The sequence below is a fragment of the Prinia subflava genome, chromosome 1 (assembly GCF_021018805.1).
Source record: "Prinia subflava isolate CZ2003 ecotype Zambia chromosome 1, Cam_Psub_1.2, whole genome shotgun sequence".
In the NCBI taxonomy this organism is placed as follows: domain Eukaryota; kingdom Metazoa; phylum Chordata; class Aves; order Passeriformes; family Cisticolidae; genus Prinia; species Prinia subflava.
In genome coordinates this window covers 73649992-73674601 of record NC_086247.1, presented here as the reverse complement: position 1 = coordinate 73674601, position 24610 = coordinate 73649992, and the positions used below count along the sequence as shown (strand labels likewise).

The following is a 24610-nucleotide window of genomic DNA, read 5'->3' as shown; positions in this document are numbered from 1 at the left end:
CAGCCCCGCCCGGCACAGGCGGCGGCGCCTCATCGGTAGCGGGGCCGCCCGCCCGCCCCCCTCTCTCCCCCCTCTCTCCCCCCAGCGCCGGCTGCTCGGCCGCGGCAGGCGCGCTCCTGCCGGGGAGGGGACGGGCAGGGAGGGGCGGAGGCAGGCGGGAGGCAGGGCGGGCGGGAGCGCGGCGGCGGCTGTGTCTCCTTCGGCCACATCCCGCGGCCGGTGCGCCCGCCCGGCGCGCTGCGCTACGGCGCCGCCGCGCAGCCTGCCCCAGCCGCCGCCGCCGCAGCGGCCCCGCGCCTCGCCCCAGCGGCGGGGCGGTGGATGCCGAGCCCTCCTCGCCCCGGCAGCCAGCGGGCAGCTGTCCTGCGGCCGAGCCCCTCGGAGCCGGATCGGAGCGCTCGCACGGACGCGGGGACAGCCGGGCGCTCACGGGCGCACACGCACGCCCTGGGGGGGGGCAAGCCGAAGATGCTGCAGCTGGGCAAGGTCAGGACCTTGCGGTGAAGCCGGGAGCCGACGCTCGCCCCCCCCCGCTCCCCCCCTTCATTCTTGCTTAGCGGACTGAGGATTTGCTGCTGGGTTTTGGTTTATGTTTGGGAGCAAGCAGGCTGAATCGGCGCCGATCGGTGAGTACGACAGGCACCGTAATGGTGCCAGGTCCGTCCCCCTCCCCCCCACACACCCTTCCAGCCTGCGTGGTAATTTCTTCTTGGTGCGGGGTCCTGCGCTGCTCCCCTCGGCGAGGCAGCCGGGCTGGGTTGGGCTGCGAGTAGCGGTGTTCGTGCCCTCAGCCGAAAGGTAACAAAGTGCGCTATTTCCTCATGGTTCTTTCTCTCGGGCCTCCCCCCTCCATCTCTTTCCTCCCTTTCTTTCTACGTTAGTCGTCGCTTATGTAGGGCATCCGCGGCACCGTGTCTCCCGACGCCCTGCACTAATGTGCTCGTTACGGCGGTGAAGTCATGGGCCAGGGAGAAGGAGGAAGAGGAGGAGGAAGATGAAGGGGCCTGGGGACCCGCGGGCGGGGGCAGCGCCCGGCCCTGCGCGGAGCCCGCGCCCTGGGGCGGCTCCGAGCGGCGGCTGCTGCGTGTTTCTGTGTCTGTGCTGCGTGTGTGTGTCCGTGCGTGTGTCCGTGTGTGTGTGTGTGCGGAGGGTGTGAGGGGTGTGTGTTCTTCCTTTGGAGCCACCGTCTGCGAAATCCTGCGCTCGAGGAGCGGGCGGAGGGGGTGGGGAGGGGAGCCGCGATGTGCGCTGTGATGTTTCGTTGATCTATATTTAATGGCTGAAAGGAGAGATGCTTTTCTTTCCTTTACCCTTACCTTACTCTTATTCTGGTGTGTAATGTGCTTGCATCGATCGGTCAAATCGTAGCTTCAACTGAATCAAGTCACCACAGAGGAAGGAGGTGCAGCGGCACAGGCAGTACATGTAATACACAAATTCATCTGGCTGGGGATCTTGGAGAAAAATGAAAAAAAAACCAAACCCTTAAGAGGGATAATTTTAGAAACCATGTTAAATTTCCCCTGGAGGGACTGGAAGGATGAATACATGTAAGAGTGTCATACAGTATCTTGTGCAGTTACATTTCTTATACTTTGTTAGGGTGTGCTTTGTTTGGATTCAGGGTGTCACGGTTAACCCTATGCATTAAGGAAAAAAAAAATCTAAAACTTAGGAGAAATATTTAGAAATGAACAGGCTCCTTTATTGAACACCCAGCTCTTAACTTCAGTAACTGTAGTAACTGATATCTGTGCCCCTGAAAACATGTATGCCTTTTTATTGGCAATAACAAGGCAAAGCAAAAACTTCACATTGCAGGTTTATTTTCAAAGTCTTTATAAGTAGCCTATATGTAAAGTGAAAACAGTGAGTCAGCCTGAGCTCTGCTTTGTAGCAAACCTCTCCACAGGGTACGTCAAGTCTTACGTACCTCAAGACAGAGAGAGGACAACCCAGAATTATGTGGAGTTTATGTAAGTCTGTTGTGTCTTTTGCAAAATCAAGAGAGGGAAAAAAATCTTTATCATTCTGTACTTCGGGATATATTCATTCCGTCTCAAAAAATAAACTGATTATGTAACTCATAAAGGCTGGGTTTATCTTTTTCAGACAGCCTAGTTAGTTGGCCAGCGTATAAATGATGTGGCACGAAGGGGTTAAGGGCAGGTCTCCAGAGAAAGCTGCTGTATATCCTACCTGTGTGCCTCTGAGACTCAAGTGGCTTTGGGGCTTTCCTTGCTTTTACATAGCTTATCTGGGGAGGAGCCCCAACACTAAACCCGAACCACCTAGAAAGACTGTGATATTTAAGCAAAACATGACACGATGGTCAAATACCCTTGTAAGACTGATTTCTGAGCCAAGTTGGTGAAGCTGTCTCATTCAGATCTGTGAATGACATGATCCTTTAGGAGCCTTGACTATCAGCTGCAAAACTGCAGAGAACTTGCGATCGATCGTCATCGTTAGTAAGAAGTTGATTAATAGCTCCAGACTCGGCTGAATGAGATTATGTTGAATGTTGTAGTTCCAAGAGAGGAGATCACATCTTGATCACGTTGTTCAGAGATGATTTTTGCAGTCTGTTATATAAGAGAGGCTTGAAAAAAACTGAGTAGCGGGCTATGTTATGTATACCTACGGAGAGAAATATCCCCCAAAGCTGCTGGTAGGAAGCAAAGTATTTATTTCCAAATGCAGTTGCATGACTTTTTGTGGGTTGTAAGAAAGATGCTTTTGGGAGAGGACTCCAGCTACAGGGCTTGAGTTCTGTTTGTCAGGTGCCTTAATGGATATTAAAAGCAATAAATAGCTCATCGGTGACACAAGCCTCTGACTTCTGCTGTGGGGTTTTTTCGATAACAATACCAAGATAATTTCATCCTCATACAATGAACTCTAACCGACAGCTGCACAAAATAGAAATAGTAGCAACTAAAAAAAAAAGGTATTTGCATAATTCTGATTTGCATAATTTACCTTTGCTGATGGATGGTATCTATTTAATGATTATGGTTCGGTGTTGAGTATTTGTTGCTCAAGACACGTGTAAAATCAACTTATGCTACAAAGGAAGTGCTGGAGCAGTTTATTTTAAGGATTTTAAGAAAAGCCTTTTTAGGTAGGGGTGTAGATTGGCATGTAAATGGAGCAGATAACAGAATCAGCGGAACTCATGAGTGTTAAATTTTGCACTAAATTTCAGGTACATTTTCTATTTCATGGTTCAGTGTGATATGATTTTTAAAGCCGATCACTTGTGGAAATTCCAGCATATTCTTACTAGGATTTCAAGCATATGTTTCTATCCTAGAAGCAACTGTTTACAAGAGTATCAGCAACATAAGGAAAATGCATTATTACAATATTCTTCACTTAAATAAGGACCTGTGGGTTTGATGCTTATTGATTGTGCTTGTAAGTCATGAGGATTTTGATATTTGAAGTTACAGCTGAGGTTAGACAAAAATGAACGGGATTGGTTTTTTTACTTTGAAGCTCTCAGTAAGATCTTATTAGAGGATGAATTTTGGATGCTTATTTAACTGCATAATATTAAGTTTAGTAGTAGAATTATTAATAACATACAAGTAAACAATGGACCTTAATAGAGGCAGCAGTTTTAAATAAAATTTATTTCTTAAGTGACAGAATGACTCTCAAATAGGACTAAACCACATTTGCTCTTAAAGAAGAGATTGCTTTTGTCAGGACAGAAGATATTATACCAGGAAAAACATTGTATTTCTGACCTTTTTTAATGAGGGCATGGTGGGAAAAGTATTTTCTCTCCTATGGATAGGAAGTCTCCATGCAGGAATGGTAAGTAGTCCTCTGTTCATGCAGTGCAGAGCCACAGAACCCTTTGGCTAAATGGCTCCTTGGTAGTTAGGCTCACCTGGAAAGAAATCTGAATGCAGCATGACACACTGAAACAATTTCTTCTCTCCCCTTGGGATGTGCTAACTTTGTGTAGTGAATGGATTGTAAAAGCAGATTGCCTGACCAGATTGTCTGGCATTATGCTGGACAAAATTTAAATTCAATAGTATTGAAAAGGAAACATGGTATCTGTTTTTATGTAAACCAGTTGCCATGTTAATAGATTTTTTTCTCATATAAACCGCCAGTTTAGTCTAGAACTAAGAAACAGAGAAATATTTCATTACCTATGAGAGCAAGAATTTCATATTTGTTTAAATTGCTCTTGGCGTGGTAACTTCTAGTGCATCCTACTGGCTCTTAATCTGCCTATTCTACTTTACAAAATTCTATTATAGTAATAAGCAATAACTTTGAGACACATAAAGCATGGAACAGAATGTATTATCTTGTCCTTTTGGTCGCTCCCTATTTTATTGAAGCCTCTTAAAAAAAAAAACAAACAACAACAAAAACCACCAAAAGCCAAACTCCACCAAGAAACCTCCCAGGTTTGTAATGAAACTTTAAAACTTTGTGCTTCTCAGAGCTGCCAAAACTGTGTTAACTTTCTAAAATTCGTATATTAAATAAAATAACCACGTTTGATGTTAAATTTTGTTTTGATTATTGTGATAATCATAGTAATTCCACTATATAATGAACTATTATTTCCACTTGTCTTGCTTATTTTAAGAAGCCACAAATATGTAGAGTTTGACTTGTAGCATCCAAAATCAAAAATATCTGGGACCCAAAGAGGCTTTACATAAAACATTCTGTAGGGGAGGATTTTGCATTTTCCCCTCCTATGTTTTTGATGTTTTTGTCTTCCATTCTTTTTTCCTTGCCAAATTTACAGTTGATTTCTTCATCTCCCAAAAATCTTCACAGTACAGCAGCTTCCTTTTGGTCAAGAAAATTACTTTTGGAAACCCACAGTGTAACTTAAATTTGCCTGCTTAATGTAATATAAACATTTTTTTTCAGCCATGGGTAGATTCTCCTGTTCAAATACTGTCAGTTGTTATTCAACCAAGTAGCCAAGATATCCCTTTAAGGCTGAATATTTGAAGGCAGCCAAATGAAGTAAACAGGTAGTGTAAATATGTATTCTGATGGGATTCTTGATTGTTTTCAACCCACTGAATAAGACTTAACCCTTACACATTCATTTATTTCAGATTTTTATTACATAGTTTCATTCAAATTGCTAAGATGCTTGGGAAAGTTATTAGAGACAGGTTTCAGTGTGGTGGTAGAAAATTGCTGTACCTTTTAGCTCCACTAGGATGATTATAGGTTGTAATCTTCATCCTGTAAAAGTATATGCTTTCCATCAGAACCAGCAAGCAGTTTGGAAGGGTGGCTGGCAAGGATGGTCTGAGAGGTAACTCAAGGCTCCAGACAATGAGTTTCAAGGTATTTTAATTCCTGCTTCCCAAGAGACTCCTACTATTTTTGAAGCTGGGTATCTGAAAGGCAAGAAAACAAGCACTGGATGTGAACTTTTTAGTTTTTCTTTACGGTTTTCCACCAAAATGCTGAAATTCATATATTTGTATGTTTCTGATATGGTAGCTGATCTATAGGTGGTTTTGTGGTGGTTTATTTTTTTTTTAGTGGTTTGTTTGTTTGTTTGTTTTGGTTTCTTAATAAATGCATTACTTTAGATTTATATGAGCAAAGAGTGTAACTTTTCTGAAGATGCCGTAAATGAATCAAATCCTGGCATGTTGGCTGGGTAGTAATCAGGTTTCTTCAAAACCAGGTTGTGGTTGTCCCGGTCAAATTTGCTTGTTCAAAAATAATTGTTCTGGATAAGAGGTTGACTGTTGCTTTACCTGCTTGGCATATGGGAAGGCAAAAGGGTTTTCTTCATGCTCTTTTTTGCATGAAAAATGTCATGACATTAGGTATGGATGTTCGTATTCAGTGAAAAGCAGAGTGAGAAGGCAGAAGGCTAGGTCGGAGAATAGTTATCTAAGGAAACAACAACTTAAAGGTTTTCAGCAATGGAAATGCCTCAGGATTAAACGTGTCAATCTTGCCTGTACAAACCTTGTTGTTGTCTTGTATGCCAGAGTTTGTAGAGTCAGTTCTTCAAATAAGCAGATACTTGGAGACATTCATAACACCATCACTTTCTCACATTTCTTATGCCAACCAGGCTTCAGGGCAACTTTGAACATGCCTAATGGCATCATCTAATTTGTGCATGGCGTGATACTGTAGTAGGTCAGATTCTGTGTGATCAAGACATTAAAGTCTCATGGAAAACTGGAGTTGGGGCTAAAAGGTGTAGGTACTAAATACAGAGTGGTATAGCTAGTAAATTCTTACAAATCAAAATCTAGGTTAGTCTGTGAGCATTTTGAAAGTTTTTAGCAAAATGATAGCTCATATTTGATACTTTCTGCATACTTCTAATGAAGCACCTCTATCCTTGATCACCACATGATGGTAATCTGAACCTTCAGTTCAGTGCCTAACCTCATCTGACCTAGTGTGCTCAGAAATGCAGTGACTAGAACAAAAAAAGTTCTGGGTATTTTAAAAAGTTTGTGTTTTAATGAACGAGGTTGACAGTAATTGATGAGTCGTGGAATTCTTGCTGCAAATAGTTTTGAAGCCTGAGTTACAAGAATAATGTGATTTTATATATGGATTTCCACTGCAGTGCTGATGTATGTCATCTGATAGTACAGGGCAAAACTTGTGTTATAGTACATCTCTTTTTTATAAGTGTCAAAAGTACAGAATGCATTCTCAAAATTTTTGTCACAATTAAAGCAACAGAAGACTGTTGGTTTCTGTTTTCTTTACTTCTGACATTTAACTGTGCTAACCTTCCCAACAGAAAGATTTTGAGTAACAAGGTTGGAAGTCCTGTCCTGCTTATGGATTACCAGGTTAATTCCAGATGCTTCTCAGCTATGTCTGTGTGATTTTCAGATGATAAAGTTTGGTCCATTCTGGGGAAAAAAATAAGGGGGTTGTAATCTGCCACAGACCTCGAGGATTTACTTCATTTACTGATGACTTACAGCATCCTGTAGTTGAATGTGTAGGAGACAGGCAACACCGATTCCCCTTTTTCTTCCATAATAAACATGATAGTCCCGTACAGATTTTATAGATTCACTAATAATATTTTTGTTTGAAAATGTTTCTGACAAGCTTGGCAGCTTATTGCACTTATTTTTCATTTCTGACTTCTACTGCCTTTACCAAGAACAACTAAATTATTGCACAGAGCCTCAGGAGTCTTGGGGGACTCTGACTTTAATCTCTTCAAAGAAGAATGGACAGGTTGAGCTTAATTAGACACATACATGTCTAATCAAAGGGTAAATTTAGAATCACAAGTTTTAAGAACTGGCATTAAAAGCAGACTCATGATACCGAAAAATCTTTGGTATCATGAAGCCATGTTATGTTTGTGAAGCACAATGCACTATTCTGCTAAGCAATTGCTTAATACTCTCAGGTACATAGGCCTTCCTAATATGTGTCATTACATAGCTTTTTCAATTAAAAAAATCCAGATAATGTAATTCTGGTCAAATTATGGAAGTTTGTTAGCTCCTGAGTGTTTCCAGTGGGATCCTGTGCACTTAATTCAATGCAGACTCTCATAATGAGCACCCAAAGGATGGCAAATACTCCTCGTTTCAGAAAAGAACAAACATTTCCTTACATTCTGTGTGTCTTATGTAGCACAGATCTGTTCAGCAAGTACTGTATGTGGATGAAGTGGAAAGTTATGGTGTAAAACACAACCTTCACATGTCTTCTTTGCCTTTCTTGAGGTTGAGTTTTGATTAGTTGGCTTACATGTTCCCTCTCTAAAAATACCTTGTAAGTAAAAGTAGCCAAGAGTAATCTGCTTATTAATTTTTACTTTTCTGTCCCTAAGTCTTGGAGATACTGTGCGTGTATAGGTCTTGCTGGTTTGTTTTGTTTTGCTTTGTGGTTTTTTGGCCAGTCAGTCTGAAGAGATGTGAATTCTTTGTAGTGAGTAATAAATGTTTCTTCTATTTAGTGTATTAGAATTACAGTATTTGAACTCAGCAGAGGAGACATCTGTTTTTGTGTGGTAAAAACAAAATTCCAGGTTTTGATCATATTTTATACCTTCAATTTAGCTTAGAGTGAATAAAACTTTACACAGATATGTAAAGTAATTTAGTTTGATTTCCAGAATAAAATTTGTGTACTCAATTTTTTTTTTTGAGAGCAAGTGCAACACCAGCACTTGAGGAGTGTGCTATACGTGACAGTGACAGTTAAGTGCAACATAAACTTGACCTACAGTTAGGATTTTGGGACATCTTGCATTTTTGAGACCTGGCGTCTCTGACCTCCTGAGCATGCTGGTGTAATTTCGTTGGAAAGCTGGCCGAGCAAAGCCACTTCAAAGAACCTGATTTTCCTGTTGGTGTGTGAAGCCCTTATATCTGCTTAGATGAGAACTGGCCAGTGAGGGGGAGCAGGGTTTCCTTCACAGCTGTGTTCTGCCCACTGGAGTCCTCAGGCTGACACTGCTGATGGATCGCTCTGCCTGAGACTCTCTCAGCAGTCTCCCCTCTAACATATCCAGGGAGGAGATACTTGGCTTTTGATCAGTGATGATGGAAATATTTCAGGTCCCCAAATGGCAGATCTTTGGTGATCTATTGACAGAGCAGACTTGGAACAATGATGTCTGTCAAGGAGCCAAAGAGTCTGCAATATAAATTGCTTTTACATTTTGGGGTTTGTTTTCTTTCCATTTGGAGTTTTTTGTTTGTTTTTACCGTACATAGTGTCCAAAGCAAAGAATATCTGAGAGACTGGTTATAGCAGGCCAAAAATGGCTGGCTAGGAATTTGGGGACAGGGAGGCAGACTGGAAGGTATAATTGCTATGTTTTCATGTTGTCAATAAATAGGAAAGATGCTAATTCAATCTCTTAACACAGGTAGTTGATCCAGTCTCATGATTTCTAGCAAATACTTTTAGAAATATATTTTTGGGAGTGTTTTATTTACTGAAGTGCATCAGTTCTAACAGAACACCTTGCACAGATAAACAGAATAGAGTTTGAACATGTTTAAGAAATGCATGCATGCATATATTCCACTTTTGTGCTATAAACACAGATGGAATTAGTTGCACCTCTGTCAAATGTAAAAACTACTCTCTTGCATGCACATTACATAACTTGCATATTAATCTTAAAAGCAATGTAATGTAATCTCCCCCAGGCAAAACCCAGTTTTACTCTTGTTGAATTTGGTAACAGAAATTAAACTGATTCTATAGGACCTCTCTGTTTTACTAGATGTCTCCTAGTAAAAAAATTTTTTTTTCTATTTATCCAGCCTTCTTTCACTTGATTCTTTAGTAATTCTGCAAGATAATGTTTGTCATGTAACAATTGGGGTGAGCTGTTTCAGTAGTTTAGTTTTGTGGCTTTTGGTTTGGTTTTTTGGTTGGTTGAGCATTTTTGTTTGTTTGTTTGTTTAAGAAAATTACAGTTATTACACTATTATCATAAAACAGGCAGGACAAGTAAACTCAGTAGTAGTTATCAGTTTTTATATTATTTGGTCAATATATGATTTACAGGTAGGGGTAAAAATGGTGGAGAAGTGGGAAAGAAAAGGAAAAGATCAGAATACTAGTTTGTTTAGCAAACTTATCTTACTGGAAGATTCTTCCTGACCTGTAGAGTTCTGGAAGTATAAAGTCTGTTTACCTCATAGTGTAGTAGGCTTGTCATCAAATGGAATTACTCTCTAGGAAGTTGTACAGACCTCCTTAAACAAGTGGCTCAGTTTATGGAAATACTCATTTGTGGGAATAAAGCAATTTATTCTTCCTCTGCTGTTTTTAAATTCACTTTTTCATAAGGTATTTAGGATGCCTCCAGTAAAATACTGTAATAAAGAAGCAAGGACTTCTGATTTTTGAAGGGCTTAATATTCTCATCATAACATTCAAGTATCCATGTTTTTCAAATATTTTCTAACAAATCTTTACTTAAATGTGGTCTTTTGGTTCCACTTTGGATTTAATACCTAAATAGTATTGGCAGATGACCAAAAAAAAAGGGTGTTTTTGTCACAAGGTTTTGTTTAGGAGTGTCTAATTTGTATACACAGTGCAGTGCATTCATGTTTTTGCTAAACAAAAGAGAACAAGTGGGTATTAAAAAGATGAGTTGACCAGTAGGAATGGGACAAATGGAAAAGTGACACAGTCTTCGAATGCAGACATATAGCCATGCTTCAGAAATAAATGTTGTGTCTAAAACCTAGTATTGTGAATTACATGACCAGTCTCTAACTCTTTCACATCGAATACAGGAAGTTTTACGTTTAAGGGAATAAGTTGCAAAAATAAAATTATTTTAGCTGTCCTCAAACTCCATGGAAATAGAAGGTTTATTGCAGTGATATTGCTTCCATTAGCTGTCCCCAAACTGGACACATGTCTCAGGTCATACCATTCCAACATGGAAGGTTCTCGACGAATTATACAGGCGAGTTGAGGTGCTGTTCACTACCACTTACTGCTGAGGCTGCTCTTCTCTCTGAGTGGGAACAGCCACTGAAAATTTGTACCACTTTTATGCAGACTTTTCTACCTTTAAGTATGTTCCTGCACCTTGATACAGACCCTGGTGGGTGTCTGTCTCTCTTACACCATCTACTTAAATTGGTTGTACAAGAAGTATTTTGAACTACTGTAGTTTTGTTGTCTCACTGTAAGAAAACAGATATTTTTTGCTTAAAAACCAGTAAACAAGTTTCTCTAATCTGAATTTCAGGTGGCTTCCACACTTCTTAACATCATGATGGGAAACTTATGGAGTTCAAATTCCCTCTCATTTTTATTTTAAAACTTTTATTTGAATAGCAATATCCTACAAATAAATATATGTGCATTCAAGAAACTTGGAAAAGAATAGTTATTTCTGGTTGTGTTATCAGTATCCAAAGTTTGCATTTCTGTCCATAGTCTGTGAAAGGAAAGGGTTAGACTTGTGGTTCATTTCACAATACCAAGTTTTAGATACAAAATGTATTTCAGAGGCACAGCTATACATCTGCATTTCACAGGAACCATTGAAGAAAGGAAGGCCAGCACAAAGCTTTTTCTTTTTTGCACATGAATCATTCTGGAGCTCCTTCAAGAAGGTGACTTACTTTGCTGAATGAATTTATAGAACATTGTGCAATATTTCTGATGTTTTAATCTTCACATTTTTCATATATGTGTAGAAGAGAAGAATAAAAGGGACTTGCAATCAAAAGTCTGAGCATTTATACATCCAAAATTTCTGAAGTTTGAAGAAATATGCAGAGCTTTTAATAGTAACTAAATATGACATTCAAATATTACCCAAAACATAGCAGGCATATAAAGCAATACTTTCTATCTCTTTATTATTTATTTCTGCCAGGCAGACTTTCTCTTTTGAATAGACTTTTTATTTGATTTTCTTGAAACAGTCATTAATGGGTTAAACAGAATATCATGGAAATTGCTGTGGCCTTATGAATTCTGTTCTTGCCTTTTTGGATTTTTTTTTTTTACTATTTTAATAAACTCTACAGCTTATGATAATACTTTACCCCTGAAATAGTTTTATGGTGCAAAAATATGTTGTGAAGGGCCCGAAGCTGCTACTTCTGGATGCAGGGTAGCTCATAGTGGAAACCTCAGGAGACTCCTTCAGTATGCCTGTTTGCAGCTGTTGTTTCTAGCTGTCTTACCATTCTGCCTACAGAAAACCAAACTTCTACGTGTTTGAGTGGAAGCGTATTTGCCTCTTATTGAGACGGAGTTTCAGTAGGCTAATTTTTTTATGGAACTGGACCTTAGCCCTAAATTAGAACAGGACTTTGAAGGTAGCTGTAAATATCCCAGTTTCCCATGTTGAAATACAGAGTGAACTCGACACTCTTGAGTCTATCTGTGGCTCTGCAATAACAAACAGAACCACAGCGTGGACTGTGCTCCAGCACTGTGCCCCTGCAGAGTGGTGTGTAACCAGTTCCCTCCCAGGGCACGTTTGGAAAATTGCGTGCTGTGGGTTCATTAACTGCACCATGTATGAGAGACCATATGCAAGAATGCAGATGGAGGAACAGACTGGAATCATCTAAGCAATCAAACATAGTGGTGGCTCTTTATTTTGTATTACATCAGTGTTTTGACAAGCGTGCTTAGATCACAGCCCTGTTGAACCTGTGCTGTCCAAAACATACTCACAGATGGTCCTTGTGCTGGAAAGTTCAAAAACCTATCTAGCAAGACTGCTGAAGGGAAAACAAGTCAAGAGAGGCTGAAAATAGGTCAGGAACAAGCACGAAAATAGGATCCTGGTTGCTCATGTACTCTGTCTCCTACAGCATGTAGCCCTTTCCATGTTGGTTAAGCAAAAAGCTCTTGCTACATTGCTCTCAGTGCATGGGTGGCATAAAAGTTAACTTTTTTTCCAAAACAAGAAACAACATATTCTATGTGATTTAAGAGGGTTTTTTTTCCAAAATAGAAAATGTCATTAGTGAGCTTTTTAAAAGAAAATCTTCAAGAAAACAAAAATAAGTATAAAGAGAGTAATTTGGAGGAGTGTAAACAAGGTGGGGGAAGAAGTAAACTGTACTAGATCCCTTCTCTGTGAGAATTTTAAAGAACAAAACTCGAAACTTGCTTTGGCAAGGATAATGAAGCCCTAGAAAGCATCAGCACGTACCCTGCTGCTGGTCCCTTACTACACTGTTACTTTATTGTATTAACATAGAGTGTGTAAGGAATGGCATTGTATTAATTTACAAGGAGGAGTTGCTATTGTTTCATTATGTGCTAAGAGACAAATGGACAGACAATATCTGCTCAAGCCTTGCTGTGGTACCAAGAGTAATCTTTTGAGTCCTTTGTTGTTTCAAGCAAAAAGGAGCCATTTCAGAGCAGGAAGATGAGGGACAAATGCTTGAACTCCTCATATCTATAGGTTTTCTTTTAATAAAGGTCAAGTTGATGTTGGCGTAATTGGAGATTGTTTCAGCAAAATAGCTGGCATAGGAAAGCCCTAGAATATTTGAACAGTATTGCAGCCTTTTTTTTTTTTTTTTCACTTTCACAAAACATTAATGCTATTCTAATATTTGTCTGAAAATATCTGAGCGCTTTTAAGATAGTTTCTCACAAGTGGTCTTTTCTGATAAAGTATTTCTGGGCATTCATTTTGCAAGGAGAAATAAACAAACAAAATACAAAAGAAACAAGAAGGAAAGCGAAGGGGAAGAGGCCAAGGTGGCTGAGCACCCTAGGCTTTGGCTCGGTGGATCAGAAGGTAACCACAGATTTTTATTTGTAGTTACTTTATTAGGTAAAAGTTGCCTTTATCACTTCATGAGCTTTAAATAAAGTAAAATATCTCAACAAATAAAGGTAATGGCTTTGATGGCAAGAATATATAATGGTTTTGAACATACTATAGATTATGTTTATTGTTCTGGAATAATTTACAGGTAGCAATATAATACATTCTCAAAACTATAATTAATGCAACATCAATTTGAAAAAGAAAATGTGTTAAACCTAACAAATTTCATGAAACTTCAGTTATAGCTTTTGTAGGTGCTGCTCTTTCAGTCAAAGTAATAATTAAAGAAGGTTTGCTGAGCAAAATTAATTTAATTTATTGGAGAAATCTAATTTAATCAACTCTATCCATTTATATACTTGTAGTCAGCCTTGATAGCGTGGTCTATTGAAATTCACAGTGAATTTTAGAACATCTGCCTTCTAATTATTCTAAATATCACTATCCTAAAAGCATGTACATAAGGCAATTACTCCTTATGGTTTTATACATTTTTATTCTAGGAGCTGCTCAAAGCATGTCTTTGTTTTTCTCATCCATTGTTCCTCTAGGTTGTCAGATTACAATCAGCAAGGCTTGTGGAGTTAACAAACCACTTACACCTTGAAAGGGTAGCTTCAGCATGAATGACAACGGTATTTCCTACAGATATAATCTGAAGAGAAAATTAATTTTAAAACCCATAGTTTCTAGGAGATAAGTTTGTTTACCCATGCGTGTGAATATAGCGGAGTACATCACCTCCTTTGTCCATGGTATAGGTATTTTTATATGCTCAGAGAATGGTTAGACTTTGAATCTTTTCTACTTCCAATAGTCTGTCCCACAGCTCATCATCTTTCCCTGGCATTACTCTGTCTCCTCCCATAAGCTTTGCTCTAGGCTTTATTTCCTGTGTTTTCAGCTACTAACTAGGTTGTTTTGGATACTCCTTTTTCCTGATTTAGGGCAGAGGCTGCTGTTAGTGGTAGAAAACCTGAGCTCACTCATCACTACTGTGGTAACATGAAATTCTTTGACATCTCATTATTGATCTGTGACTATCAAACTCTCTCAGGATGCTTCCAGTAGGGCCTTTCCTTTTATTCTGGTGTGTTACAGATGCAAGAACATATCTGTTCAAATGCTAATGAACAGCTGATTTGGGCTTCAGAACCATCTTCTAAACAATAGTTTCTTCCAGCAGCAGAAAGTGATATCTCTCTCTTTCTCATGCATTTCTGCCATATTTGCTCACTGAAGAGTGGAGGAGTTTGTATTGATCCTCTTTATCATGGCATCTGCTCATCATCTACTTTAAAAATTCTACTTACATACTAATTGTATGAGATTTAAAATCTCTAATAATTATCTTTGAAAGGTCATGGCTATCATGGGATGTTCCTGAGGACTGGAGGAAAGTGGATATCATCCCTGCTGCCAAGAAGGATGATCTGGAGAACTACAGGCAAGTCAGCTTCACCTCAGTCTTTGGAAAGGTGATGGAGAAAATGCTCCCAGAAATATTATCCAAATATATGAAGGATAAGAAGGTGATTGGGAGTAGTCATAATTGATTTATGAAGGAGAAGAGAAACTTTGGCAGTCCGATGGCCTTCTATGGTGAGATATGATGACCATGGGGAATGAAGGAAGAGCAACAAGTGTTGTTTATTTTGACTTTACAGGACACTTTTGACAGTATCTCATAATCTGGTCACACTCAGACTTTTGAAGTATGGAAGAAATAAATAGACAGTGGCATGGGCTGAAAACTGTCAGATCTGCCAGGCCCAAGGATTGTTGTCAGCAACATGACATCCAGCTGGAGGCCAGGCACTAACAGGATACACCAAAGGTTCCTGTTGTGTCCGGTATTGTTGACATCTTTGCTCCCAATCTCAGTGATGGGGCACTGAGCTGCACTCAGCAAGTTTGCAGCTGATACAAAACTCAGAGGAGTAGCTGATACACCAGAGGGTTGTGCTGCTGTTCAGAAACATGTTACCATGCTGGAAAAAAGAGAAGAAGGAAGCTGTGAAGTTCAATGAAGGCAAATGCCAAGTTTTGCACCTGGGTTGGAATAACCTCTTGTGCCAGTTATATACTGGGGATGGCTGGCTGGAAAGCAGCTTTGCAGAGAAGGATCTGAAGTTCCTGGTGGATAGCAACAGTGTGTTCTCGTGGCAGAAAAGGTCCAACAACTTCCTGGGCTTCAGAGGGAAGTGACTTGTTCATTCTGTGCATTACTGATGAAGCCATGTCTGGACAACTGTGCACAGTTCTGCTGTATTTCATAATTCACATTCTTTGACTTAAGCATTGACATCTCCTTTGTCTCGAAGAAATTCAGATATTAATGGACTGTAGTATCAGTTTAACTATTACTTCATATTGAATGAAGAACAAGGCTTCAAACCAGGAATGGAAGCTGTTTAGGACCATGGAAGACTCTTGGGTGTGGGCCTGATGTGTTTCCACTGATGCTTGCTTTTAACACAATAAACAACTGGCTTCTCTGCGAATGGGAATTTGAGTGTGGTCTTCAGATTGTTCATTGAATGTGGTAGTTGTCCCAAGGATGTCACTTGCATTAGTTCCCATGGCTTTTTTTCTTGACAGGCAGATAGAAAGGAAATACCCTAATGCTGCCTGAAGACTTAGACATTTCAGGATGTAAAGGATCTTTGCATTATTTCCAATATGGTCCAAAAGACTGCAGTCAGTGTGCCTGTGCAGCACCATTCAGCCTTGTCTGAGATTACCTCTTCTACATTCAAGAGCTAGTCTCCTGAAATTCAGAATTCACAGTAGCTAGAGCTGCATCCCTTAGGAGCCATCATCAGGATTTTTCAAGAGTCTCATTACTGTTTTCTCTGAAGGAGATGCTGTAGGATTTTTATTAACACTGGTCTTCATTTCATTTCACCACTCACTGATACGGCAATCTAATTCAAATAAAGTGATGAGTATGTCTCAAATTAGTCTGATACTGGAACTGGAGAAGTATATGTATAAAATCATACAAAATGATATGCTACATTTGAAGGGACCTATCAGGATCATTGAGTTCAACTCCTGGCCCTGTGCAGGACATGCAAGGATCACACCATTTTCCTCAGAGCATTTCCCTTATGCTCCTTGAGCTCTGTCAAGGAATGATGACCACTTCCCTGGGGAGCTGTTCCAGTGCCCAACCACACTGTAGGTGAAAAACTTTCTCCTATTATCTGACCTAAATCTCGCCTGACTCAGATTCGTGCTGTTTCCTTGAGTCCTATCACTGTTCACAAGAGTGAAGAGGTTGATACCCGCCCCTCTTCCCCTCATGAGGAAGCTGTAACTGCAGTGAGGTCTCCCCTCAGTCTTCTCCAGGCCGAACAGAAAAAGTGGCTTCAGCTGCTCTGCATAAAGCTTCCTCTCCAGACCCTTCACCATCCTTGTGGCTCTCCTTTGGATACTCTATAACAGCTTAATGCCTTTCTTATATTGTGGCACCCAAACCTGCCCCAGCACTGGAGGTGAGGCTGCCCCCGCTCAGAGCAGAGCAGGACAATCCCCTCCCGTGCCTGCCTGGCCATGCTGTGCCTGATGCCCCCAGACAGGGTTGGCCCTCCTGGCTGCCAGGGCACTGCTGACTCATATCCAACTTCCCATCGACCAGGGCCTCCAGGGCCCTTTCCACAGCACTGCTCTCCAGCCTCTTGTTTCCAGTCAGTCTGTCCATACATTCCAGGTGTGGAACACGACACATTTCCTTGTTGAACTTCATATGGTTGGTGATTGCCCAGCCCTCTGATTTTTTGAAGTCTCTCTGCAGGGCTTCTCTGCCATCAAGGGAGTCAAGAGCTCCTCAACATTTGGTGTCATCAGCAACCTTATTTAGTATTCCTGTGAGTCCTGCATCCAGATCCTTAATGAACATGTTGAAAAGGACTGGGCCAAGGATATATAACATGCCTCCTTTTTTTCCCTTTTGCTCCTAGGATACCCTGGACACCCTAATCTATGTGTTCTGGTTGTTTTTTTGTTTGTTTGTTTGTTTTTATCTCTTTCTTAAGAAAATCAAGGCGTGATATTTGCAGTAAAAGACCAGTGGTTGGAAAGCTCTGGATTAATGCTTGCAATTTTAAACAATTCTAAAAACAAACACTTCACGGTTAGAATTTCTGTGATACAATTGATGATGGGAAATGTTTCTTCAATATTCAGATTGCAGAATGTTTTGATGGGATTTTTTCTTTAATAATGAAGCATCTAAAATGAGCTAATGCTTTCTGCTTTGTTTTGAGAAAGTTGTGTAAATCTGCTTGAAATACCCTTTATTTTTAGATATAGAGTGATGATAGCAGAAAATTAATGCTTTGTTCCTGATCATATTTGTTTTGTACCTGAAGATCATGATCTACTGAGATCTGAACAGGTAGATCCTCTTTATATAATATAGAAAATGGCATCCTAACACCGACTTGGTCGAAAAGTCAGAAGGCAATTTTGCAATAGAAAGTTATTTTCCCTTCATATTTTGTATGGACAGGATTTTGTGAGAAGGTGTCTGGAAAAATTATGGCAAATTGGATTATTAATTCTGCTTTTATTCAGAGAACATGAACAAAATTTAGCTTCAACTCTATAAAAATATATCCATGTGACAGTAGAGGCTTGGAATATTATTTAATAGTGTTGCAAATAGGGTGATCTATTATATTGCTAGCTTTCTTCCAGGTTGATTAATTTTCTCATAAACTAAGTGAAACAATAATTTTCTCATAAACTAAGTGAAACAATAATTTTTATAAAGACACAGTTATGTGGTCATTACAGTAATACTCCCCTGTGTTTTTACAGGGGAGTATTACTTGTCATCTATTTTTCTAGTTGTTCTTACAAATCCAAAAGTCCTGGGCTGATGGAATGAGATGAACAATCTGATCACAAAGAATGAAACCAGGACTGATTTTCTGATGTATTAGCTTTGCATTCTTGCATAAACCTTTTTGTAAAAAGCTTCGCTGGTTCAAGGCTTGAGTTCTGGGACATAAGCTCTTCTAAATTTTATGATAGATATCTATCTTCTGATTTGTTTCTCAGTGGGAGCAAAACCTCTAGAGGGTGCCAAAAACTGGTTTTGCTTAAAAAAGCTGTTGGGTCCTGCACTAGTAATGTCAGAAGTGCAGGTCACTGACTGGGCCCTAAAAGCTCTTCCTGCTCCCAATAATTCAGGTACCTTTAAAATCCCTGCTCCTTTAAATTTTATTCTGAAGTCTTTCTACTCTGTGATAATAATCTTTTTTTGTAGGCTTTTTTTTTTTTTTTTTATACTAGGCACTGACTGTATGATTGACAGAATTGGCATTGGAAATAATTTTTTACAAAAACTTGGTTAATCTTTATTTATAATTTCTCCAAATGGGAATAATACATCATGTTTCTAATGTCACGCAGGGCATACACTAAGATAAGTACTATTTATTTGACCAAGGCTTCTCGTACCAGCAGGCTCTAGATGTCTGCAAATTGTAGATTTTCCCATTCCTTTGTAACTATAATCTTGCCCTTCACCATTGCCAGGTTTTAGAAAGGCCCAGCTAGCATTAAGAACACACTGCATTTTAAAAGTGAAGCAAAACAAAACCAAAACCCACCTAACTTCCCCCTTGCCCCAAAACCCCAAAACAGAGCTGGGAGGAAGGGGAGGAGTTCAGTAGTGGAGATTGGTGCAGGGTAGAAGTTCCAGGAACAGATTCTCTTAGTAGTTACTTCTAATTGACTTCTTGTCATGTAGCTACCATTTAAGAGTAACTAGACCTGTTTTTTTTCTTTTTCTTTTTCTAAGAAACACTGTTTTCTAGCAGTTAAACGTGTACATGACAAAGTATTGCCAACTGAACAATGTATGAAGCTGCATCACTGCCTATCATCAGCAGCTAGGGGCGATGAGGACACTATCAGAAGCAATTGGCTGGTAATTGCTCCTGCTGCCCCTTGTAAGAGACATGAAATGTGCTTTGTTTCTTGTATCTCTCTGTATAGGTGTGCCAAAAGTACCTGGATGTGCTCATGTATTTTAGGCTGAAATATTCCTAGGAATTCTTCTCAATGGCAGCCTTGCACACAACCTCAACAGCTGTAGAGGTTATAGTTAGTAATGATGTGCCTTTAATCATAAAGTGATATATCAGCACAGATTAAAAGTTGGGGAAGAATGTTTTCAGGAGTTTTGTGGGGATTTGGAAGCTCCTGCTAGAAGATAAGATTCTTTAGGGAATTTGTATATGACCTAGGACCATTGCCTCCACCCTTCAAGTTATGGGAGATCTTTATATTTTGGTCAACACAATCATATATTGTCCGTAATTATTATCAAAATTCTATTGACATCAGTGGAACTCTACATGAATGAAACCAGTGGGATTTGCCCCAAATTCTGTAATCTCCAAAGGAATTCAATAATTTGGATGTATTAACAACATTTACAGTTTATGATCAAGATCAGTATTTAGTCTACAGAAATTGTGCTGCATGTGAATCAATTACCTGACCTGCCTAAAGAGAACCTTAAAAACATTGCAGACATAGGAGCCTGAAAAAAAAAAAACTTTGTTAAAAAAAAGGGTAGCATTTATTCTTAACTGGAGATTCTAACTTTGAATAGAGTGCTGAGAAAACATGGTGAAAATACTAGCTAAAGATTGTCTCAGTAAAATATTGACTTATTGGAATGGCAAGGCTAATGGGCACAATTGACAAAATCAATTTGTTTTACCAAAAAGTTTTATTTATGAAGTTAGTCATGCAAGTGCAAAGCAAATCTGATGTCATTTCTAGGAAAGCACAGAAGGGAGGAGGGATGAGTCTGTCTCAACAAAATAACATGCTGTTTATTGGGTTAAAAATTAGTTGAACAATCTCCAAAAAGAAAAAATAATGTTTAAGGATTCTTTCCCTTCAGTGCAGTCAGGTGAGACACCGCAGGTGTATTGAAAGGGTCCTTCTGGAGTGGATCATGATCTAGAACACACACCTGCAGAAGATGATAGGGAAGCTCAAGCTGTTTTCCTTTGCCAGATGAATCAAATTATTGCAGACTGTTAGTACCTCCCGGGAAAGTGGTTTCTGTTGGATGGCTTTTTGATTTTGTAGCAAATAAAACAATGAGATTTGGAGTTGGCTAATATGAACAAATTGATTTTATAAATGAATTTAGACTTTTAATACTTGTTGTAATTAATCATGGAAATAAACCCACCAAATTACAGTTGTCTGGATATATTTCTTGAATGCTATATATATTTTTAAAACACATAAATAGTCTTATTGGTAAACTATTCTATTGTGCATATCAAGTGCTGATATATTCTGACATTACTATTGAATTCATTACTGAGCTAATGCACTTCAGAAGTTTTTCTTTACGTTGTTCTCACTTGCTCAGTGTTCAATGTGCTAGTTGTGTATTCTGTCCTTGTTTTTGAAAGAACACTTGAAGCTCACTTATTTCTACTTAAATCACCAAAGGTAACACTGTTGGTTACATTTTTGATATTATTGCTTCTATTACCATTGGTTCTGGGATAGTTCCAAGAGAACCATATATTTATAGGTAAACACAGGTCTAGTTTGTTTTCATTTCACAATGGTGGAATGTAAGAATCTTATCAAATTTTAAATCATGAACAAAATCTCACATGCAGCTCTAAGGACCTGCTTCTTTCTCCATCTCAAGTTTATGAACTATCAGGTTTCCATCTCGCTCTTGAAATATTCCACAAAACCAGCACCAGAAAGCAAATCATAGCATTTCATTGCCTTTTCTCACTGTTTTTGGGTTTTTGCTGCTATCTGCTTATCAAAAATGCAAGGGAGACTTTGGCTTTGATAGTATCCTTGTTAATATACAGTAAAAGGTACTGGATGTAGTCGATTGATGATTTTCTGTGTTGGTCTTCTGTTTGTCTGTCTGTTTGGTTTGAATATTGTCTTAGAACAATAAGGGTCACAAATGTCTGTTCCAAATCTTAGCTAAATGACTTACTGCCTAATGAATGCAGGTTTTTTAGAAAGCAAACTGAAAAAGTGTTAACTGGTAACAAAATTTGCAGGAGACGGAGTTGGTTTGGTGTCTGCTACAGCTGTTTGCTAAGCTACAAAGGTGAAGTTTTCACAGGTGTATGATGTCACCAAATATGGCAGAAACACAGGAAGACAGAGCCAAATTCTCAGGGTTCTTTTTGTAATAAATGTTTATGATAACTTTCTGAAACAAACAACGTTGGTGAGGTAGCCTTAAAATGATGACCTTCTGTTCAGAAAAAAATGCAAAAACCTCTACATTTTTGCATAAGGATTGCTCTGTATAGTGCATTTTTGTTACATAATCATGGAGTCATTCAGGTTGGAAAAGACCTTTAAGATCACTGAATCCAACCATTATCATTTAGACATCTTCTAAATACCTCCAGGAATGGTGACACCACCACTTCCCTGTGCAGCCTGTTCTGATGCTTGACAAGTTTTTCTGTGAAGACTTTTTTCCTAATATCCAATCTAAACATCCCCTGGTGCAGCTTGAGGCCATTTGCTCTTGTCCTGTTGTTTGTTACCTGGGACAAGAGGCCAACCTCCACCTGGCTGCAGCCTCCTTCCAGGCAGTGGTAGAGAGTGATAAGGTCTGCCTTGAGTCTCCTTTCCTCCAGGCTAAACACCCCCAGCTCCCTCAAGTGCTCCTCATCAGATTTGTGCTCCAAACCCTTCACCACCTCTGCTGCCCTTCTCTGGACGCGCTGCAGCACCTCAGTGTCTGTCTTGCAGAGAGGGACCCAGAACTGAACATAGGATTAGAGATGTGCCCTCACCAGGGCCGAGTACAGAGGGTCAGTCACTGCCCTGGTCCTGCTGGCCATTTGGGCACCTTCCCTGTCGTAACTCCAGAGCTCATTCCTAAACCTGACTCCTCAAGCAAGACAGTCTTACTGAGTATTTTGGTACGTGGCAATATCTGAATATCCAAATACTTGAAAAGATATGTGCCACTCTGTTTCTTAATAATATTATAAAGGAGTAGATTTATGAGGCTTACACTCTTCCATGTGTATAGAACACAAGTTTCCAGCACCCTTGAAGTGTGGTGATGCTTGGGTTTGCAATTTGTGTTTCTCCTGCAGCTATGACTTCTTACCTGACTTGCACATCTGAAATTTAATTTAGGCTTCTCAAGTGTGCTAATTGAACTTTATTAATTTTAAATACCTTAACTCTGTTATGAAGAGCAAGAGAGCATTTGTTTATGTTTTGAAGAGAGAGGGGGGGAAAAAAGGGATTGATATTTCTAGCATGTTCTTCTCCAAATCTGTTATGTAAGAAATAAAGATCTCTTCCTAAGATTGCAGTAAAAACTGCTGATAACCTTTATAAAATCCAGCTGACTATTGAGTAGCTTTTTGTTTTAACAATGTAGACACCTACAAGTTCAGCTTTCAGTCTAGTATACCACTGTGTTTTTGTTCTTAATGATACATAATTAAGGGTAGCTTGTATCAGTTTTTACTCACAGAGCTAGATTTATTAGCAACAGGGAGTGATAGCATTCTCCTTCTCATGCATTCCTGTCATATCAGTCTACAGTTAAAGCCATATATCCTGGCATGCCTCTTGGTGAATATCCTGGCCTTCTCCTCTTGGTACTGCTGGTTTATAGGTAATATTTTATATCGACCTTCTTGTCCATTTCCCAGTATTTATATCCAGAACAGATTATTTTGTTGCCTGTTAAATGTGACACTTGTTAGTTTTCTGGGCATTTAGTAAAAGAGTGGTTAAAAAAGTTTATTGGGAAATTAAAGTAGCCGTTATGAAAAATGGAGAGTTTGTCAAACAACATAGTTTTGTAACATGTTGCATTTTAGTGCTTCCTAAATAAAGGAAGCACGTGAGCTCTGTGAGTGCCTGTGTCTAGCTCATTCCAAGACAACATGCATTAGTCTTTTAAATCCTGTTTTCTCTCAAAATTTAATGGCCAGTTTGTGATGATACTTTCTCTGAAGAGTGATGACCAGTGTGACCTAGGCATCTTCAAATGGTTTAGAAATTGTTATATGATGATACATAGTTCAGAACAAGGTAATTCTTGTAAGAGTTTAATGATGAAAACTGTCCCTTTTTAAAAAAAATCATTTCTACTTATAAATTGAAATGGATCATATGATAATGAGACTTCATTCTGTTTTCCCTCAATTATAGTAGTAACAGATCTTCAGTGAACTTAGGAGTTCAGAAATAGAGCGTCTCATAACTAATTGAGAGAGACCTGCACGTGCAAGTAGAAAATTATTCTTGTGCTTATTTTTATCCTCAGTGTTTTAACAGCTGCATATTTCAATTATGTGTGGCTAATTAGAAGCCTGGCTTAAAGGCACTACTGCTCTTGGGGTTTTAAAAAATATATTGGGTTATTTGTCACAAGAATGAAATTCTGAGCCTGTTTTCACCTTGGACTACTTCTTCCATGTTTCAGTGCATGACTGCTGCTTATTTGCCTGGAGAGATGAGGCATTGCCTTCAGTTGTATTAGGTTACTCAGGCTTGTTACTCAAGCCATCTTTGTTTATAGGATGCTTTTTTTCAGAGGATGCTAACACTGTCCTGTAGTCACTTTACTTGGATTGTTGGACTGTTGGCCTCTTAAAATCCATAGACAATAGATTTATTTTTCTCTAGTATTAGTATTTGTTTCAGAGAATTTGGAAGAAATTACAATAATGGTCTCCTAGTGCCTCGAGGCAGAGATGGTGTTTCAAAGTCTTACATAAATACCACTGTGTGCTGGTGGACCTTGAGCAGCTACCTGCTAGTCCGAAAGGCAAGCTCTTGTTCTCTCTGTTGCCTCTTACAGTATTCTCTGAGGGCTTTAGCTAAAGCATCAAAGCTCTCTTAAGCAGTGGATAAATCGTGAAGTCAATTAAATGGAGTGTAGCTTTCCTTGAGCCTTTCCTTTGGGCTTTGTCAAGAGAGACAGGGGTTTTATTCCGCTGTTGGGCTGTGTGTTCTGAATGAATTGAGTCTTTGGACTGCTGCAAGGACCGGCTTTGCACCATGATCTGGGCCTAGAACTGTCACTCTGAAGCAGGGGGTGGAACTGCTGAGGTGAAGATAAGGCTTTCAGAAAGGAGAACTCAAGATGCTTTCTTGATTTATATAAATCATGCTTGAAAGAGCAATTGCGATGTCAGGTGAAATAAAAGAGCATTATGTAATGGGTCTTGAAACATCCCCAAGCTGAAGTAATAAGGACAAGATTCAGTCCAGTTTGCTGACAGTTTGCTTTCT

General features: G+C 39.4%; 1 protein-coding gene across 8 annotated transcripts in view; it reads left to right on the top strand.

Moving 5' to 3' along the window:
* Positions 1 to 24610, top strand: part of CTNND2 (catenin delta 2) — a 640487-nt gene that overhangs the window by 582 nt on the left and 615295 nt on the right. For 7 of the 8 annotated variants that reach the window (XR_010080727.1, XM_063400087.1, XM_063400051.1 and 4 more), the window contains exon 1: positions 185 to 626. The exons of the other annotated variant lie outside the window; for it this stretch is intronic. Coding sequence is in view for 6 of the 7 variants with exons in the window: in XM_063400087.1 (XP_063256157.1) it covers positions 590 to 626 (37 nt within the window). In the remaining variant the exon portion in view is untranslated. Of the gene's footprint in view, positions 1 to 184; positions 627 to 24610 lie in introns of those variants that run through there. 8 annotated transcript variants of the gene reach the window in all.